Source organism: Osmia bicornis, chromosome 5, assembly GCF_907164935.1.
Source record: "Osmia bicornis bicornis chromosome 5, iOsmBic2.1, whole genome shotgun sequence".
Taxonomy (NCBI): domain Eukaryota; kingdom Metazoa; phylum Arthropoda; class Insecta; order Hymenoptera; family Megachilidae; genus Osmia; species Osmia bicornis.
The window spans coordinates 4,033,593-4,054,240 of NC_060220.1; the positions used below are offsets into that span (position 1 = coordinate 4,033,593).

At 42.2% G+C, this 20,648-nt stretch overlaps 2 protein-coding genes across 10 annotated transcripts in view; both read right to left on the bottom strand.

The window, feature by feature from the left end:
• The window catches only part of LOC114880228 (WD repeat-containing protein 47), a 59,592-nt gene extending 51,824 nt beyond the window's left edge, over window positions 1-7,768 (bottom strand). For 2 of the 4 annotated variants that reach the window (XM_029196038.2, XM_029196029.2), the window contains exon 1: window positions 3,040-3,119. In XM_029196038.2, coding sequence (XP_029051871.1) covers window positions 3,040-3,104 — 65 coding nt within the window. In that variant the 5' untranslated portion in view covers window positions 3,105-3,119. Of the gene's footprint in view, window positions 1-3,039; window positions 3,120-7,523; window positions 7,658-7,685 lie in introns of those variants that run through there. The other 2 variants (XM_029196056.2, XM_029196064.2) reach the window with 2 other exon arrangements.
• Window positions 7,769-7,890: 122 nt separating this feature from the next.
• The window catches only part of LOC114880196 (E3 ubiquitin-protein ligase MYCBP2), a 176,747-nt gene continuing 163,989 nt past the window's right edge, over window positions 7,891-20,648 (bottom strand). For 2 of the 6 annotated variants that reach the window (XM_029195959.2, XM_029195940.2), the window contains exons 30-52: window positions 19,140-19,362; window positions 18,691-19,053; window positions 18,350-18,556; window positions 18,062-18,267; window positions 17,840-17,990; window positions 17,403-17,760; window positions 17,074-17,260; window positions 16,807-17,012; window positions 15,797-15,886; window positions 15,141-15,373; window positions 13,532-15,064; window positions 13,297-13,468; window positions 12,831-13,216; window positions 12,616-12,745; window positions 12,141-12,547; window positions 11,955-12,069; window positions 11,693-11,883; window positions 11,193-11,621; window positions 10,749-11,120; window positions 10,459-10,683; window positions 9,606-10,378; window positions 9,171-9,541; window positions 7,891-9,091 (exon numbers count right to left, since the gene is read on the bottom strand). In XM_029195959.2, coding sequence (XP_029051792.2) covers window positions 8,976-9,091; window positions 9,171-9,541; window positions 9,606-10,378; window positions 10,459-10,683; window positions 10,749-11,120; window positions 11,193-11,621; window positions 11,693-11,883; window positions 11,955-12,069; window positions 12,141-12,547; window positions 12,616-12,745; window positions 12,831-13,216; window positions 13,297-13,468; window positions 13,532-15,064; window positions 15,141-15,373; window positions 15,797-15,886; window positions 16,807-17,012; window positions 17,074-17,260; window positions 17,403-17,760; window positions 17,840-17,990; window positions 18,062-18,267; window positions 18,350-18,556; window positions 18,691-19,053; window positions 19,140-19,362 — 7,444 coding nt within the window. In that variant the 3' untranslated portion in view covers window positions 7,891-8,975. The remainder of the gene's footprint in view (window positions 9,092-9,170; window positions 9,542-9,605; window positions 10,379-10,458; window positions 10,684-10,748; window positions 11,121-11,192; window positions 11,622-11,692; window positions 11,884-11,954; window positions 12,070-12,140; window positions 12,548-12,615; window positions 12,746-12,830; window positions 13,217-13,296; window positions 13,469-13,531; window positions 15,065-15,140; window positions 15,374-15,796; window positions 15,887-16,806; window positions 17,013-17,073; window positions 17,261-17,402; window positions 17,761-17,839; window positions 17,991-18,061; window positions 18,268-18,349; window positions 18,557-18,690; window positions 19,054-19,139; window positions 19,363-20,648) is intronic. The other 4 variants (XM_029195978.2, XM_029195949.2, XM_029196015.2 and 1 more) reach the window with 4 other exon arrangements.

Below are 20,648 nucleotides of genomic sequence, written 5' to 3' on the forward strand. Positions count from 1 at the left end.
GTCGATGCATACCACACCGGAAGGGGATAAGAAACTAGCGAAAGAGGAAGAGTCTGATAGCCCGATCGTGATTCGCTGGTTACAAAAATCGAGAAAGAAGCGGAATAATCTCGTATAAACGAAAACGCATGAGATCGGCGAAGGTGGCTCGATCAAGTATGCCAGCCAAGAAGTTCCATGGCTGGTCTAGAAAATCAGATTACCTCAGGTATAAAATACGTGCCCCGAAAACCATATCGACTTCCTACCAAACTTTACCACTCCCCCCTTTTTTTTGCGTCCGTGTAACATACATGTATTATTCATGCTCGCCATTGATGGCAAAAGAAGGTCCAAAGATTTACTATCCCCAACTTTTGTTCCATCTAGGATCCCAGGTTTCCACAGTGTCATCAGTCCGTCAGAAAAGTGATTAAACGTTGACTAGAAACAATCGGAAGGAAATTTGCAAAATTGCACGAGAACAATGAAAATTTGAATAGAGAAGCAGCTCCAAAATTGTTTTACGTACGTCATGCTGCAGCTTTCTACTTAAATCACTGGGGACCACGGTCAAAGTACCGGGGTCACCGACTTTTTCGCGAATCTAGAACGAAAATAAAAGGACACGTGTCCCGAACGCGAATCTCTTATTTTACTTTATGTTCTGTACTCTGCTATGCATCCTTTAGAAAATTAACGTTCTCGTGCGTATGGTACACAATTTTATAAAAAGTTATCGAGGTATTTTTGCGAAGGTCCGAAGAAGAATTATAATTATTGAACCGAAAGGCAAACAGATTCCATCAAGAAATTAATTGACAATCCAAGGGAAGTTCATTTCCTTTACACCGATGGCTAATCAAGCAGCTCGTACGTTTCACTTTCATCGTAAAAAAGTCGAGTACCGATCACTTCTCGCGACGATTCTAAAGAGGTCATAAGTGCAATCGAGCGAATCGTGCTCGAGGACTATAGTCGTATTTCTTCGACCGTTTCTCAGTATTCCGTGAATGTATTCGAGGGAATGCAAACCTTACGGCATTACACGTGGATGTACATCGATATGTTTCTTAGGCGGAAGCTCGAGAAGTTCATCGAGTAGGTGAAGGTCCATGAAAGGTCAGAAGGACCGGTATACCATGTGGGAAGAATCCTTTACACACTGTGCAGGTTCTCATGGACGATTTTGTATGATTCTATTCGCTAATGAAAGAAATTACTCTTTTCTACGGATGTCATTCTAGAATTTAATTCATTTTATCAGGAAATGAAAAGAGATACGAACGCACGAAGACTAATGAAAAGAAGGCCATGCATATTCGGTTTTACATGGATGCATCCGCAAGCTGTGATGCTTCGCGGAGCAATGTTCGTTCCGGGCTGCATGCTTCCTTTAATTGACCGTGTGCTTTTCCTCCCTCCCTCGAATCATCGCGTAGCGTCGATTTCAGTCCATCTTTGATGTTTTCCTCGTTAAATGTCGAACATCGTTCGCAATAAATCGCGTTTCTTTCAGTCGAGAAACGATGGAAGTGGATGGAGGTTAAATAAGAGGATGAGGAAATATTCCAATATCACCGATAAAATTTTAATTTTAATTTTAATTTTCTTGAGGTACAATCATCTTCGCTGTACTCTAGAGTATTTCTTTTTTCAACCTTTATTAAACAGAGAAATTTTGAAATTTAAATAGGTGAAATATACCTACAACGTGGAATAAACGAGCTCAACAAAGAGAATGGATCGATTACTCTTTCGTCCACCGTTACCTGTCGATTTCGAAGGAGGACAGCGATTAAGGAAACAGGTAGTCGGTTGAAAAGTCGAATTGCAAGCGATCAATATCGTTTCCTTGTTCAATTCGAGCGAGGAAGAATACTATTCGACGTTGAAAACAGAGATTTCGATGCTGACGAACGAGGCCAAGTTCACGCGACGACCCTCGCGTTCGCGATTTCAGGTGAGATCGTGACTAAAAGCAGGATCGAATGTACTTTCGATCGTTGCTCGACGAATGACAACGGAGAAACGACCCGTCCAATTTCACCGACCTAAAAAACGTTCTCCTCTTCCTGAGTTTCGATTATGATAATAATGATTAACAGAAGCTACAAAAAAAAAATACAGATCATCATAAAAACTTGGACCATCCAATCTACCCTCAGATTTCATCCCCCTGAAACTTTCCGGTAATTTAAGATTAGATGCTGCTGGTATTCCAGACGAAAGAAGCTCGGTAATTTAAACCAGCAGCCTGTAACTAAAACGAAATGAAGGAGACGAAGGAGAAGTCTCGCGTGAAAATTGTTCGGTAGGAAAAAGATCGGACAGCTTTGGAACCGTTGGAAGGAGGAAATTGTTGACGCGACACGGTAACAATACCGTGAAATAATGTCGTTTCTTGCTGAGCGCCTTTAAACCGAGGCTTTTTCTGGAATCATTCCGATCGTCATGCCCGTTAGACTCGGCGCATCGCGTTGGACATCAACGTAATTTCGCGTAACTCGAGCAGGACTTTAACCCCTTACAGCTGAAAACGTTCGTGCGTTACGGTTCTATGGTAATGCGAACGATTATGCTTGCTACGCTAATGTACCTAACAGTATCGCGAATTTCCATGCAATCTTTTAACTAGCAAATTATATATTACCTCGGTTGCATATCAAATCACCGGTTTCGAAAGGTACATAGAAAGTCCGCTACAATTTGATGACATAAAAGTATCGTGAAATAACACTTACGGCATACCAATTTAATAAATAAATCGCTATGCACAGCCGGCATTAATGTTCTTAGCGCAAAATGGCTGGTTGATTATTACAGCAAAGAATGGATCAAAGTGAAATGCGTGTACTGTTCTTTTACGAATTTTAATTAGAATATTCTAATAATAATTTAATGTGAAATTTAAAGAAAATATAATGCGACTTATATTTCATTCTGAAATAACTCGATTAGAGCACGCGTCATGGTTGATTAAGGAAGTTCGAAGATAACGAAGAGAATCATGTAGGACGCGTAATGAAGCAGAAGAGAAAATTCTCCACGTGATTTTACCTTCCTAACGTATCCTTTGAAAAGTCCTCAATTACGGTAATCGCCGACGATGCCACGACGACCATGGTAAAGCTTCTCTCCCATATCTCGTCGGGTCGACCAAGTTTTTCTATCAAACACAATCCTGTTTCTCTTGATCGTAACAGTACACAGAAATCATCACTTACGAAGCCCTCGATCCATTCGTCAGAAAGACACAAGAAACTCCAATTACCGCAAAGTCTCGTCTAATTTTCAATCCTCGAAATTAACCTTTCAAACATCTTCAAACGCTGGAACACGTTTACACGGAAGCTTACATGTTTGACGATCGACGGAGGCAAGCAATTAACGCTGCTAATTAATCACGAAGCAACTTTGTCCGCGATCAACTCGTCACTGGATATTCATTAATTATCAATCTCTGCTTATAATTCACAATCAAAAACTATTCAAAAATGGTTGAAAGAATCTTTGACAACGCTTCTGCTTCTTTGTTCTTTTCATTAATCGACGTTCCTCGTTGCATTCCGTAAAAATAATGATCACAGAGCACAAGGGAACGTTTCAAGCTGAATCACGCTTTCGAGGAGCGAGCAACGTGCTCCTTACCGCTCATCTTCTCGAAGACTACTACGAGGCAGGATAGCCTCGGTGAATACGTGCGCTGACGAAGGCTCGAGAGGATCAAAGACGAGTTTCCTGGGAGAAGCTACGTTTGGGCACGCGATACAGCCTAGAACTCGATGCACCGTCCGCGGTGTCGATAGGAAGAGGAAGAAGATACGACTGAAGGTGCTCCACCGTCTTCAAGGCGCATTCACCTTGCTCTTCACGCACCTGTGTGCACGCGTCAACGAATCTGCCCGCTCTCTTTCTCTTTCTGCCCGCCTTACGAGCCGCGCACACGCTCCGAACCGCGTCCTCCCGCGAACTTTCCGCTCGACTCCGCGGGTAACCAACGAGTTTCCTTCGTGGACGATTTTCTCGACCTTGATCTTGATTATAAAGAGGCTGAGAACCTCGCGACTCACGACCGCGGTTCTTAATTAACGGATTAGCTGATTTTCACTTATCAATCTATTTTATCGATCAAAGATTCGTCTGATTCGTAATGAAATTCTCTATGTAAGGATCCGTACAAAAATCTTCTATTATCTTTTAATTGGTTTCAAATTCATATTTTATTTCTGTAAATCTGTAAGATCTACTAATTAATAGATTGCGTTTCCTGTACTACTGTACTCGTGTAAATGTCGGAGCATTTCTTTCATCGAAATTATACACGGACTGGATAAAAGGGCAATTAAGCTCATCGGAAGGAGTCTAGACTGGCGTACGCAAGCTTAAATACTTCCGAGAGTAATTAAAACGCCGTTAATCTCGGTAATGAGAGCGGCGTTCGTTGACGGAGCTTTAACGCGATTACAATGTACCGTGCACAGTCACACTCTAAATACGATAAAATGAAGGATTTAAATAGACGTGATTATGTTGAGTGATAGTCGAAAGAAAAAATTTTAGTGAAATTCATTAAGTACTGAAACCGATTAATTGGTATTTTTAAAACTGTGACAATTCGGTGATATCTATCAGCTTAATAAATAAATAAAATAGACTTTTAACGACTGGTTCGCCACAGAAAAGATTATTAAATTTCAACGTAATATCGAAAACGAGTAAACAGAAACTTCTTGGTTTCATTTCCGTGCTGTACCACGATATAGGTATGTAGTTTCGATCTGGTTGAACGAACTTCTGTGCAACGAATTTGTTAACCAAATCCGTGGAGTTTCTCTTCGAATTAATGGCCAGATTATTGATTCTCGATCGAAAGTTTCTCGCCAAACTTGTTATTTTATCGAGCAGTGTTTCCTCTCAATAACGGGTTGCTTTTTACACGAGACTGTCTGAAGCTTTTCAGAATACTAGAAAAGCATTCGGAAAAGTCCGATTGCTTGAAATCTTCTATTCAATTTATCTGACGAGACCAAAGGTCACAATCGTCCGACTAATTAATGCGCTTGAAACATCCAGCAATGAATTAATGGCAATGTTTTCAACTTTCTAACCGCGAAACAAGGCGGAAAGATGGAACATCCTCGGTGAAAATTTTACTACCACAGTATCGACCGCACACTCGGCGAATAGTTTGCGCTAGCAAGTTCATTAATTAGCGCCGATCGAAACACACTAGTGAAATGCTAAAAATAGTTTAACCTCTCTGCTTTTCAACATGGAGGATTTTCAAGTGTGTCCGAATCAGGCTTGAAGAAACAGTGCCACGGAAATGTACTGTTTGTACACCTGCCTTGGCGAGATAATTATTTCAAAGAAAAAGCTAACTTGCAATGTTACAAGTTTAGTAAAAAAGATAGCGGGAATATTTAACCAAGATAGCTGATTATCTCGACGGTACATTGCGTGGCTGTTTACCGTAACTTGTTTTAAGTTCGTTCATTATTTAAATACAGACTAATTGGATACATTTGAATATCTGTGCGGTATTCCGAAAAAAATGTTAAGTGACAAAATATTCAAAGTCCACCAATAATTACCAAAAATGATGTTCAGTAAACCTTTATCCTTGCCGACGGCATTCGATTTCACTGGAAACGATGAAAGTTTCGGTAAACCTTCGACATCCCGGAGTAAAAGCCACAACACATACGGCACGAATGCAGTGCATACGATTCAGTAAATATAACGGGACAAGATAATCTTCTACTGAAACTGGTTTTCCGGAATACCAACTTCAATCGCGAGAAGTCCAATGTCGTGGAATAATCATTTCAGACTACTGTCAACCCTTTCCTCGGAGACTTACCAGCAATGATCTCGAACCGGGAAACTCAAAAAATTATGAAACTTTGTGAATATGTAGGTGATTTCCTCCTGATTAAAACGCAATTTTCGTTTGCTGTCCATTTACAGTCTACGAGGGTGATAATCGCCCTTAAAGTTTCGACCGTTTTACGGGTTCTTTGTTCTTTTTCTTCGAAACCGTTAGAGATATCGAAAAACTTCATAAGCAAAAATTGTTCGTCTTAATGTATAGTATTTTTGCATGCTTCAACAAGAAATTATTTAAACAATTACAAAAAGTTATAAACAAAAATGTTTAAGAATAATTTTTTGTTTTAACATAAAAAAATACTATACATTAAAACGAACAACTTTTGCTCATGAAGTTTTTCGATAGCTTCAACGGTTTTGGAGAAAAAAAACCGTAAAATAACCGAAATTTTAAGGGCGATTTTCACCCCCTTAGAAACGGGCAACAAATAAAAATTGCATTTTAATCAGGACATTCTCTACATATTCACAAAGTTTCATAATTTTCTGAATTTCTGAGTTCGGGATAATCCCTTTGTTAATAATGTACCGAATGACGTTAGAATAATTGAACAAAGCGAAATAACTCAAAGTATGAAATAATCCGACGGAAAAGATAGCGCGTTTTCTCCGAAAACGGAATCAGACAAAGGTCGTTCATCGAGCTGACGAAGCGTGCGTTATCGCGTAATGGTATGCGTTGGACGATGCACACCCATGAAGGGACGGGCGCGTGCTCGAACGCGTGAGATGCGTGAAATGCATTAGACCGCGTGGTACGCACGTGTCTAAAACCAGTTTCACGTGAATCTAAACGGCTCCCGCAAAGCGCATTTTTTCTTCATCGGAATGTTACAACCGTGGCCTCTCCCCATGAGTCCACTACGTGTTACTGATTTGTCTACAGCAAACCAATGGTACAATAATACAGGGGCGAGCATTGTTACGAATAATTGTTTTGTTTTTCGATTCACTGTACCCTTGTGAATAGTGCAATCCCACGAAGCAATCATTTGCCGCGACTGTTACGATTGCGACATTGACTTTCATTGTCTGATTCACCAGGCACTGTGGTTAATATTAAACTCTACCTTACATGTGTACATACGTTGGATTCGTTGACTCGTCTGACATGTTTCTTTTTAATGTATCTAAGAAACGAGGGTTAAATACTGTTCTTAGAAAGAGGTCTATTGTTCCTCGTACAAATAGGATGAAAGACGGCGGAAATCTATAGATAGTATCGACTACCGAATTCAAGGACTACTTAGCCTGGTAAGCGTCCGTAACTTGACAGCCCTTCGAGTTAAGTGAGCAAAGTGAGGTTAAGTATCGACACAGCAGACGACAACTTGCAGAAGAAATTTTCTACCGTGGCAACATGATTTCTACGAAATATTTGGAAAACGAATGAGTCAAGAACGCTACCTACACATAAATGATCACTGCCCGAATACAGGTGGAATGCTTGTTGTTTTTATAGAAGATTTTCTAAATGAATCGATCGGTAGGCATGGATTATCGTAAATACTGACTGGAAGATACTTCTTTGAACGAAGTACATGGGTAATTTTGTTCAATTAAGCTAACGCTCGACTTGTAATTGGCTTCAATTCGTGGTAAAAATAAACAGAGCGAGTTGACAGCAATGCTAGCAGGGTGGTACGAACGTGCGTAGGAGATGATCTCCGGGCGAGCGGTTGCACCGATCGTTTCACATCAGAAAAACACATTTCCCGCCAATGGTTGACCGATGAACGAGCATAAACAACTCACGCGACTCGCGAATTATATAACTATTGTTGCACGACTCGTAAATAAAGGCTACTTACCGCTGATCAGGCGAAAAACGTCAGGATCGCGCACACACACACACGTTACACCTCGCACTGCTTACGGCAAACTGCCGTGTCGTGGCGCTGTCGCGGGCCGCCATCTTGGATCGATCAGTCGGCAGTCGAAAAGTGCGCAAAGTTTGATTCTCGAATCGTTCAGTCGCCATCTTTAAACGGATAAAAGGCAGGTCAGTAAAGACGATCTTACTTTTTCATTGTTTTGCTTTGTTTTCAAATTATTACTTTCATTTAATCTGCACTAGATTGAAACACAAATAATAACAATCGACGTTTACCACCCGGTTATCGTCCACGCGTTTCATTTTTTATACGAATATACACAGATTCTATCGTCTCGCCGAACAGCGCACGTAATACAAAGCATTACACTGATATAATTATAAATAAATAACGTGACAGGTATGAGATATTACCTCACATTGTTCCTTTGGAAAAGTACAAAAAACAAAGAAAAATTTTCAACACGAGAAATGCACAAATTCATGACTATCTTGAATGACAAATGCAAATATAGATACGCCCGTACATACAGTACGTAACTGGTGTAATTTTTCATTCAAACTTCTTTTTTTTTCCTTTTTTTATATATATATACTCTTCACAGCTGAATTCACATTTTTTTGTTCTTTTTTAAATAACATACTTCTTTCACATACATAATTTACCTACATACATAATTTATTAGGATCATTGTCGATAATAATTAAATATTTCTTAAGTAGCGTAGAGAATTATATTAATATTATGTTATCTTAAACACTTATATCTAGAATATTTTACCAAAATGAATTCACTACGTTTTGTATGACTTTATGCACGTGTAAGCTCTCTTGTTTATCGCACTGCATGGAAGTTTAATACACGCACAACTTTCTTTTTGATCTCCATTATGCGTTTTAAGTAATTCTTTACAATCACCAATAAAAACGACTTATGTAATACTTAACAAGTATTATAGTTTCACGCATCGTCAGATTCTCACTTATGACTGTAACTACACAGTTCTCTCTCTCTCTCTTTCTCGCTCTCTAATTTGATTCCTCGTGCATCATTATGTTGCATCAATTCCACCTTTGCAATCATAAGAATTCTCAATCTTTCCCTTCTTACTGCATTAATGACGCACCATCGTTATCATAAGAATGCTTATATCGAACTGTATATCCATTATATAGTATAGTTGCATTGATAAGAGTCAACAAGGATCGCCTGTTAAATCGTGAAAGAATCCCACCTCGTATCAAGTTGTTATATCAAAAATTCTTTTTAAAACGTGTGTGCGTTGCGACAAATGCCGCAACCCAACGCAAATTCTTCTCCAGTAGGTGGATGTTTAACGTGCAAAGGACATTCGTCTCCTTCCAATTGTTTTGCCTTAGGTCCTGATAAAATATAAATTATCATTAGAATAAAATTTACCAGGTAAGATGTTAGATACAGAATTAGATACAGCAAAGTCACCTGCAGGGCACGAAGGTAATTCGCTCTTTGGAATGGTGGTGACTCGTTGAAAGTCGTCATGGCAAGGGTTACAGAAATGAGTAGTCCCAAAACAAAAGAACACCGCCACCGAGCAACAATATCGGCACTTATACTCTAAGAAATCTGCTCCGTGTTTCGGGCACATATGAGCCCTTGCCACGTCGCTGCAACCTCCGCATACTAATTCCGCAGGGTCGAACGTTTCCCCGCCAATTTGGGCATCGCATCGCGCTTCACCACCGTAATAGGCCTTTTGACATTTGTAACAAACGTAGTACGCGTATCGTTCCATCGCATACGCGGCAGGATCTTGGTGATATCGTCCTCCTGGACCAAATACCGCTTCGGCCCTGTAAATACGTAACAAGCATGTAAAATAAAACATCCATCTTTAATTATAAACTTTATACATACTTGTTTAATCCTTCGTATTCCAATCGCATCAAAGCCTTTCTTCTAACATCTTCGTACAACTCTTTGATGCTAGCCAACTGATCGGCCAAAGTGGAATGTTCCATTGGTACTTTACAAATAGGGCAAAGAGAGAAGCCGAAAGTGATCCTCGGTCCTACCCAACGTTTCATCAACACGTGCCTGCAGCAATGCAGATGGAAAACGTGTCCGCATTGCAACTGAATTGCAGGCGCGGCTGACAGAGCTTCCGTGAAGCATATCATGCACATGTCATCGGCATCTTGCTTCAAATCGCTTCCTGGCAAACACCTGTGCAAACACGGTAGACAATTCTTCTCGTTTCGAACACCTCCGCAGATATGTCCGCAGGAATGCACTTTGGTGCACGCATTCTTCGCGTGTTCCTGGCAATCGTGATCCGCGCATACGTTCCCTATCGCCAGCAGACCCGTGTTTTCCGTGGTGCCACAGAATCTGCAGATACCGGAAGTAGCGCCGACTGGTTTTCTCGGCGAACCATCGCGAAACTCTACTAAAGCTTTCAGCGTTCTGCTGTCGGCTAGAGCCAGAATCCAGAAGAGTTTCGTTCGACCACAACCCTCGTGAAGATCCACTCGAATAGCTTCCTCTTCTTCCTTGCAAACTTGTCTTATGTGCATTCGAGTTCTTCTGTGCAAATGCAAGATTCTATCGCATTCCGCGCATAAGTTTCCGCAAACGTTGCACTGGATGATGGCTGTTGTTTCACCGTCATCGTGATTGCTACACGTTGGCTAAATGGATAAAACGTACAATGTTAAACGTATGAAGATATAAAATAATGAATTTGATAAATTATTTTCATTGATCTTACTCTAGGAGGCGGTGGCTGTCCCTCCGAACCGGTCCACTGGCCAGAAGATAATCTTTCGACATGATCGGAGTCCAGAACGCATAACGAAGAGAGAGCTAACCACAAGGTTGGAGTTTTCAGGCATTCAGACGGGTCACGACTCTTCTCGTCTAGTCTGGTAAGATTTAAAATATTTTCTGCGATCGCTGCTTTGGTCACCGATGCCCATGCTTCTGATAGTTTTCCCTGGAACGAATATCAATATCGGACATTTAGTTAACTGTTAAAATATCAAATTAATTAATACTCACCGATGCCATGTCTTTTAAAAGTTGAATTATCACCTCGGCTAATTTTCGCGTCATACAACCTCTTAGCCACCATCTCGGCCCAACGTAACTCTTGGGATGAATACTGGTAGCTAGCGATGCTGTCTGCAAAGCCTTTCCATTATTTTCTTTCCCTTTCACTTTAACTTGAACCGTCAACGCTTTCGCGATGCAACTTAGGAAAACGTCGAGAATCCCCGGGGAATGTTCATCGAATTCTGAGTTATGGGTGAAACCATTATTTGCCGCAGACACGATACTAAAATCAGTGGGTGGCAGGCGTTTGATACTAATCACATTAGCTAATGTTTCCGGTTTGATCTCGGGTAAAATTCTTTTCAAAAGAGATGTTACCTAAATCATAAAAAAATAACATATTATTGAATATCGGAAGTTAAGCATCGAGTTGATAAATATTGTACATACTTGACGTTGCACTCTAGCTGATCCTGTATGTAATAGACTCAATAGATCTTTTAATAAACCGTACTGATGCGACAGATAATATTGCCCCACAGAGCTGCCGCTTAGAGCAAGCACCATAGATAACATTTCGAAGCAATAAGTATCGGCTGCCTTTGGTAAATCGCTGTTATCACTTAGTAAGCTATTAGCAGGTGCTGGTGAACACAACAGTGCTTCCCATTCTTCTCTCATTCGAATGGTTTCCTTCTGAATAGCTTGAACGATATGCGTACAAACTTGTTTCTGTAAATGAGTGAGATTGTTCCTACTGAACAAAATTCCAACCATATGTTCCCGAAGATCATTGCTGTCTTCCAAATCTTCATTAGCACCTTCTGCAGCTTCCGTTTGTTGCTGCTGCTGTTCGCCTTGTATGAGTTTACCAAACACCTAATATATGAAAATTAATAATCTCCATCTCTCGTGTCATATGTTATATCTCGTGCAATCAAAAAATTTACCTGAGATGTAATTAAACGGAATACTTTCAACGTTTCAGCTTCGCAATTCCTTTGCTGAATCGTTTGCGCGTTCAATTGCTTTCCAATTTTCAATGATTCCCCTTCGATCTCGCCCAAGATTCTTATTTGTCGAACGCGTAAAGAATTATCTGGACCCTTTAAATCGAGTCTCACGATAATATGACGTGGGTCTACGGGAAAAGTTACGTTAATTACTCTTCGTACAATTAATTTTTTCATTGTTCAGAGTATGAAAAATTACCAGTAACTGGACAGTGGATCCAGCCTGCGGAACGACTTTCAATTTCCACCGTTCTTAATTTTACCATTTCATCTGCATTGCTGCCCGATTGAAACGTCACGCTGGATACCTTGTGCTACGGGATCATTTTATTAAATACCGAAAACGATAATTGAAAATACAATTACATTTTATTATCACACTTACCGTTAAATCGCGACAATTATCGATGTGAATGTAAACTACTCGTGGAATAGAATGAGCACCACAGACGATACTGATAGTCTTCGTCTTATTACGATCCTCGTCGCCAGATTCCCAGAAAGTTTCCGTCGAATTATCGGTCAAACTGACTATCATAGCTTGCCTGCTCGAGGCTTTGATCTCTACCCCGCACGTCAAATCTTTCAAAACCTCCACGCAACTATTCACTTGTTGAGAATGCACCGACTGATGACTTTCGTGCATGCTCAACGTGGCGTCCTCCTCTTCTTCTGATCTCGAGAGTATTTTGCTAATGTTACTAAACACGTGACTTCTGTGTAAGAACATGTGATCCGCAGGAGTGAATTTAATACCCCAGCAGCGAATAGCAGCTTGTTGAAGGGGTGATCCTAAATACGAAGGTACAAAATATAATGAACGTAAAAATAATATGCTTAGCCTAAGTCGAAAGACCTACCAGGCGGAGGTAAAAGCATGAGATCCGCTATAGTTTGCAACAAAGTGTGAAACACTGTTGGCAATGGATTAACAGATTCGCCTGCTATGACTAGATCGCTCAAGGGATGTTCGCATACACCGATCATGTCCTTAAAAACAAACAATCAACGTTATCGCTGTGAGACACTTCATTCGTGAGATAAACTGAAGACCCAAGTTGCTAGCACAACTTACGTGATCTTCCTTTCTGTCAGTCCTATTGTCCTCGTCATTCGCATCTGCAATATCAGGTGATACGATTGGTGACAGGGAAGCAACGAACCACCACAGTAAATCATGAAGACAGATTGGTTGAGTGACGCTTCTTAACAACCAGTTTAACGCTTGCATCGCGTAAACTCGACACGCAGCACGACGTAACGCCTGTTTCATGGCCAGTTGTAAATGCTGCAAGTTGTGTTGTTGAAGAACGAACAACATCACTGGCCTCACGAGAATCTCTATCTTGTCAGTATTTGTCACTTCTGCTTGACTAGTAGAGACAATTGCCGACTGGTTCATCGAAGGTACTAGCTTCTGAAGGGCTGCGGAAGGGTAGCACAGGAGAGACGAGCCTGCCTCTGTACCAAAAGAAAATACTTGATTCGAATTATCTTCAGGTTTCTACACTCTTCCTAGAATTCAATGAATTTTCACGTACCGTTGTTCATCTCGCTGCTACTGTTATTCCTTTTCCGCATCATGACCACCCTGCCGTCATTAGTATTCCTGGTCCAAGGAGCCGCAGTGGACATCGATACTGATCGATGAAAATTTCCTCGACCTTTAGCACTTTCGTTGTCGCTATCGCTCATAGGATGTTCCGACAGAGGCTGTATAAAAATCGCCGAAGTTATCGAATAAAATCATCGAGAAAATTGATAGAAATTCCTTACCCTGCCGTTTGTGGTATTAGACATGCCATTGTTCCCTTCATAACCGTTCGGGTGACCATTTTGCCGTCTCAACGTTTCTTCGTAGAACCTTTCATCGTGACTCTGCGAATTATGAACTCCCAAGGCTTGCAGACATTGGAATGGTCCAGTTGGAGGAAACGGTCCAGCCGCTTCTGGGGGACTATAATTTTCAGCCACCGACGACAAAGTTTGAGAAGGTCGTCTTTGCTGTTTCGGAATGTTTAATCCAGAAGCACTGGCCAGGTCTAACAGGAACATCGCATTGTTCTTCATGATGATGTGTGTTTCGTTACCATTCGGACTGCCGAGGGGCGACACGATTTTGCCAGTACCGTTCTTCTTCTTCGTCATCCCGGTTAGGAATTTCTTTGCGAGTTTCAGCTTCCTAGCTCTCAAGTATTTATCGCGACAGGTATCGCAGATGAGGTACCAGGAGCTACCTCCGACTCCACCGTCGCCACAGTTCCCTGCCCATCCGATGCAATAGTTACCTCCGCTATTGTAACCCTTCCCGCCTGCGTGCCATCCGCAACCGGGATGCATCATCTTCATGTGATAAGTAACTGGATGCGGAAACATAAGGCCGCATAGTTCGCAAATTGTTTCTCGTTCTATTCCTCCCAGCGCCTCCGATCCGTTTGCTCTTCCGACCGGTTTCCATTCCTTTTTCTTCTTGCTGGTTTTCTTCTCTCGTTCTTTCACTTTGTCCTCCCGGATCCGTTTTTCCGGTCGTTTGCTAAGCTTCGTCGTTTGTATCTGCGATATCGGGCTAGGCAGTACCGAGCGTTGTTCTATAGTTTGAAGACAATTAGTGCTAAGCTCCTCCCATAAGAATACCAAGCTTTTCAGTGCCGGTGGTAGAACAGCGACCGTTTGAAATTCCGGCAGAGCGCCTAATTTCCCGTTTTCCTGTACCTCTTCCTTAATCGTTGTTTCCTGTTTCTTTCTGTTCCTGTTCGCGTTCGCATTCGCCGCCGACCGAGTTAAAGTCTCCAAAGTACTCGGTTGAATGTGCAAGTAGTTCCCGGCGTTGGTCACCTCGACCGAGTGTCTTTGTCTGGCTTTCTGTTCCTGTTTCTGCTTGTCCGTTGATTGCAGAACCGTTTGCCGGGTCACCACGAGCGCGCCCTGTTTCGGTAAGCTAGGATGAAATTTGAGGAAACTGGCGCATGCCATCGCGTCGTGCACGATCCCTTCGTGCCAAAGAAACGCCGCGAACACAGCTCGCAGGCATTCTGCCACCGAAGGACTGATAGCTTCCTTTACTTTATCCTTGGTCAGATTCAACGTTCTATTCGGAGAAGGACTTTGAGAGGTAGTCGGCGAGATAGCTCGTTTCGTTCGGGTCTTAGCTATTTTGCTATGCTCCCTTCTGGTCAGTTTCGCTGGATGACGTTCCTCCTTTGGACCAGCCGAACCGATGCTAAAATGACCCTTCATAGCTGTGGTAGCACTCTCGGGACTCGTTTGCGTCTGCGCTTGAGATACCTTTCGCGGACTTTCTTGAGAATCCTTCAACGAAATCAAACGGTGTCGATCAATCCCTATCTAGTTATTGTATATTCGATTCGCGGCCTCGATTACTTACCCCGCCGCCATCTTGCTTCGGTGTATCGGGTGGACTAGCTATACTACCCTCGGATCTCATGTGTAAAGAACTACAACTTGGACTTGGAGAAAGGTCGCGGGTATTGGCAGTTGTGCTGACAGCACTTGGGGACTGCGAAGGATCCCTCGTTAGACTACTGACCAAGGCACTTGTGTCGCTTTGGGTTGATCCACGTCTCTGCGACGTGATACTGTCCACCATGCCACCGGATACTTGAAAAGGGAAACAGAAACACGCTCGTAGAAACGGGGTGTAATTCGTCCGCAAGACTTCGATAAACTAATATCTTTTATAATTTCTATGTATCGCAAGGACGGTGCTATCTCACCTTGCTCCTCATGACGAACGTAAGAAAAGTAGAAAATGTATTTTGCGTGGCATTCTCTCGCATAGCGCATCGATATCGTGCAAAATAATTTCGTGCCACTTTGTCGTGAACAAATGAGAAATGATTAAACTAGCCCAGTCTCGGTGACGATTATGTTTCCAGAATGTAATTCGTGTTTCAGTGCAAACTATGTTGGTGTCAAGTTTCTAGGGTATCGTAGCGTGTAACGGTTAATTCTGTTTGAGACTTTCATGAGTATTTCTGTCTCAAAAATTCTGTATCATAATGTGTGCTGTTTTATCCTTACCTAAAGGGGAGAGGCCGACACTTCGGGGGGAGCCACATAGCACAGGGCTGCTACTGATACTGTCTCCCCCTCCTATCAAGCTTCTCCCACCTGACAATTTTTCGATCATTTGTAGAAATCATAGGCGATGAAGTGATTACGATGATACTTATATTACGCTAAGCTTATTCTCGGTGTACTCTGATGTGCACTAATTAGATTCTCTATCTCGTATATGTACAAGTAACGTGAGAGTGTATTTGCAACAGGTAGATATACGTGCAACGATTGAATTATTTTACAAGTGTAAAATGTGTTCGTTTTGTCGAATACATGCACTCGGTGTGGTGTCGTGTTCGTACAGTAATAAAAGGGAACAATCTACGGTGCTCTAACATCTTTCAAGAACAATTTATAATCGACAGAGTTTGAGAAAGTGGTACGATTATCGAAACAACACAAACACTATGCACTATATATAATATATCGTTAAACTGTACAGACTGAGGATTATTGTTGAGTAGGAAAGGAGCGAGTACCTGGTGCATGAGCAGCAGGAGGGAAGAGGCAATTACCAGAACCAACTGGCTGCCGACTGGACCCAGCTAAGATCAACATCACTATTCTGTTATAACTAATCCGATAAAATTTATATATATATATATATATGTATATTTATATAACCTAAGATAGACATTCGGAAAGGTGTGACTTATTCATACTTAATGGTTCGTTCTAAGATAATCCGTTCAAACGGAACAAAGAAATATTTGCGGGACTTTATTTACACATGATCTTACAAGTATCGTTATCGGGTCTCTCAGCTTCTGAAATGGTTTCCCTCCTCAGACCAGTTACGGTGCCAAAAGTGTGAAGTAAGACACACACATGAACGTATGAGATTAACAATGAACAAATCACAAGAAGATAGAGAGAAAAAAATAATAGAAACAAATATAAAGATCTGTCGTAGAATAGAGCAACTAAAAGATATTTATCGGAATGATTTGAGAATTGTTATGTATACGTACCGGGTATTGGAACCGGGCTAGAGGACGGGCTGTGAAATCTTGGTGACCCACCTTGGGGATTCTTCGGTGACGAGCTTCTCGACAATCGTCTCGGGGTCTCCGGTGGCGTGGCACCGTTACCATTCGCTCGACTCTCACCCATTGCTTTCACCAACTCCTTCACAGACACCCCGACGAACTCGGAGAAGTCCCTGCAGATGCCAAAACTATACGATAAAACTTAATCGAAACTGTGCGCGTACTACCGCTTCATTCGTTTTCACTCACCTGCCAGGGGAGCTTTTTTTCTCTCCGTGACACTTGTCGTCGCCTCTCAACCATTTCTGCAACACGCTGAATTTTCCACCACCACCACCACCTTCGCGTTCTCTTTCCTTTACCATTCTTTCTTTCGAATGAGGCTTCGTGAATTTCGGTGAAACGTCAGTCTTTTCTGGTGTGAATTTATCGCTCCCTAAAAGGAATATGATAACAAATATTTTGTTAGGATAATTTTATTTTTAAATACCCTAGTGACTCAGGATAATAATTGAAATTTTGAAATCATTGGAAATTGATATTGAGTCACTGTGCAAATCAGTTTTCTTAATTTGTACCTGGCGAATCGTGCTGGTTGTACGAACCGAAAATAAATGGATTCGTGTTGCTACCTTCACCAGACTCGGCCGTACCCGGTGTGTAATTCTGGGCGGTGAAATTGAAGCCTTCGTTACTCACGGAAGGCACTGAGAAATCGAAACCTTTGTGATTAGGTGAAACGGACGGATCAGCCACGATCGGTTTCTTCTCCACCGGATCGTTCTCGAGATCTTGCTCGGTTTTCATGTACGTAACACCGTGTTTGTTAATGGCAAGGGACCATGCTTCACCCTCCGCCACCCGACCTTTGTCGAAGCAATACTTGGCCATCGATTCGTCGTCGATTCGTACCCAAGTACCTTCGTTGTTAGCAAACTAACAAGAACAATATCCTTCCATTAGATATTCGTTATTTCGAAGTCGTTAAAATATAATGATCAATTCCAAGACTTACGTATTCTTGAATGGTCACCGAGTTACCGAGAGCCAACATTCCCACCGGTGCTGCCTTCAAACTTGGCCTACTTCTGATGTTGTGACCGGATGCGCCGCACTTCACCACGGCCATGCTTCTACCGCCATCGAAAGTAACAGTTTTCCTTTTACTAAAACGAGGAACTCGATGAAGAAATCATCCTAGAATCAAGAAGAAAGAAAATCTTTCCGATCTACGTACTCGTCAACTACTTCAGGCCTCTTCCGTAAGATGGTATCCTTGATGACCTGATCTAAGATCGATTTCGGCTCTTCCACCGGAAGTAACAAAGTTTTTCCCAAGTGTTGATTGTACTGCAAGCACCAAGCTTCCAGATGACTACTGCTGCAGAATTTCTTAATCGTTTCCGCGTTTAATCGCAACCACACACCGTCGTCGTTATGAATCTATAAGAGTACAATGACGCTTTCGTTCAGGAAAGGGACGCTTCTTGAGGAGGAGGAAGTAATTCGAAGGAGCCACGATTACCTCGTCTATGAACGCTATAGTGCCATTAACCGAGACGATTCCAATTTGTTCGCTTTGAAGAGACGGATGTGCCCTGATCCTCAAACCCGCGCTATTCTTCACCACGAATTTTCTCAGTCTGCTCGGTTGATACTGCGGCTTCTTCACGATATTTCGCGTCGGTGGTTGCATACCCTGCGGAGGTTCCTTCACTTCCACTCTATAATTCTGTAGCGAAAAGCAAATCCCAAGATTACCGAGGATGCTTCATACCCAACAGTGGTGTATAATGATTTTAATATCATAAAGCACGAAAGTGACGTTTATCGTTAAAAATAAATAATAGAATTGAAATATCTTACATCTTCCATGTTGTATCCGTCAACTGTGATCATGAGAGAATACCATCCGACCGATGATGGTGTCCAAGTAGCGCTATAACTTCCATCGCCGTTAGGTCTGACCAGCATACTCTCGCTCGATCTTTTTATAGTCGGTGACATAAACCTCAGCTCTTCGAACGAATAGTTTTGATAAGCCTTCATGATAGTGATCGCGTAGAAACAGGTCTTATTGTTGATCGTAACCTCGTACGGAACGTCTAACGGAGGCTGAGGATGACCTCCGAAGCTCATCGGGTCCGGCTGCGATACTCGTCGAATTTTTCTTCCTTGATCCGATTCTGCTAGGTCCTTTTTGTCTATGGGAACTGCTTTCACTTCGACCTAGAGAAATAATTGTGAAATTCTAAAGCATCAAACGGAAAGCTACGCTATCGGATGCTAAGAGTTATAATTAATCAACATCGTACCTTTAGATTGGGTACATGCACGACGTCCCCGTACTGATCTCTCGTGAGTATAGTAACTATGGCCGGCCATCCGCACTTCATCTCTTCCTTCGAGTAAAGCGCCTCGCATTTCGAGGGATCCACGAAGCTGTCCGGTTGCAACCATCTTGCCAAACGACCACCACTGGTCCCGGCTGAACAGGAGACGAAATCTCGCAGAAAGAGCCGTTCGTTCGAGTGGCAACTATGAAGAGCAGAGGAAATTGCAATTGTTGAAAAGTCTCCATCGAAAGAGGAACACAATTATGTTCCTTTATACTTTTGCATCAAGAGGACATAATTTTTTTTTATTTCCAAATGCTTTATTCGTACAAGTGTCATATTGTATATTAAATCTACTGAATCTTATCTCCCTCTCTTCTCTGTACAATTAAATTCTATACAGTTAACGGAGTCAACGACCAGCGCGACACGGAGCTGAATCGCGAGTTCTAAGTGTACTGTTGCGTTTCAAGAAGCGGTTCCAAACGAGGCCACGATCATCGCAGGTAGCCTTCTCGTTACAACGAGTTTTCGAGCCGCGATGCCCCTAATTGGTGCTCCGTTTTCACGGATCTCGTCTGGGTAGATCACGAGCAGAGGACGATGCTCTTCTGTCAGCCAGACAATCGCTGCTTCCCCCCAACTACCAACTCATCGTTCGTAGTCATCCCTAATAAGGCGCAATCACGTCGTAATTCCGTTCTCCGGAGCTCGTACACGATGCTACGTGTTTCTCTATACACCTATAAGCGATCATTGCCGTGCCGATTTTCTCGTACCAACTGGCCAGCAAGAACGACTTCTTCGAAAACCCGTGGACACGCGGCTACCATCGAAGAACCACGCGCGACCAAACCGGTATCCCAAGCCTTGGTTATATATTTAATCGGCATTCGCTTGTGAAAGAGACTACCTTTACGCAATCCAATGTTTAATATCTTTCGCATATTCGCAAGCGTTAGGCAATTTTCAAACGTCCCACTAAAGACTCCGTATCATTCTATCAATAGCAAACAGGTATCGACTGGGATAGTTGAAACTCGGAATGGTGGAGTTAAAAAATTAAAAAGTTTCATCCATTAGAAACGTCGATACCTATTGGTTGACATCGGTACCGAGGAGTATCCTTGATACAGGCTCTCGTTTTACCGATCACGTCGGGTAACACGAGAATAGGAGAAGAGGATCTTATGGAAAGAACGCGAAACTCGATCGAACCAGAAGGAAGATTCGTCCGCTGTAAATTGGTCGGCTGGCTTTAAGGTTCGTGCCTCGATGCGACGTATGGTCAACACGTGGTCATTTCGGAAATGGCCACTCCCCGGCTGGCGTCAGGTGCTTCCTGGTTCGGGAAAAGCGTTATGAATGAACGGACGTTCCGCATGTGTGTCGCAGACGCGACGCCGCTGGCTACCAACTTCCATGGACACGCGCAATTTCTCATGGGAAATTAAATGGTCAGGCATCCGCTCGTAAACCGAACGGCCT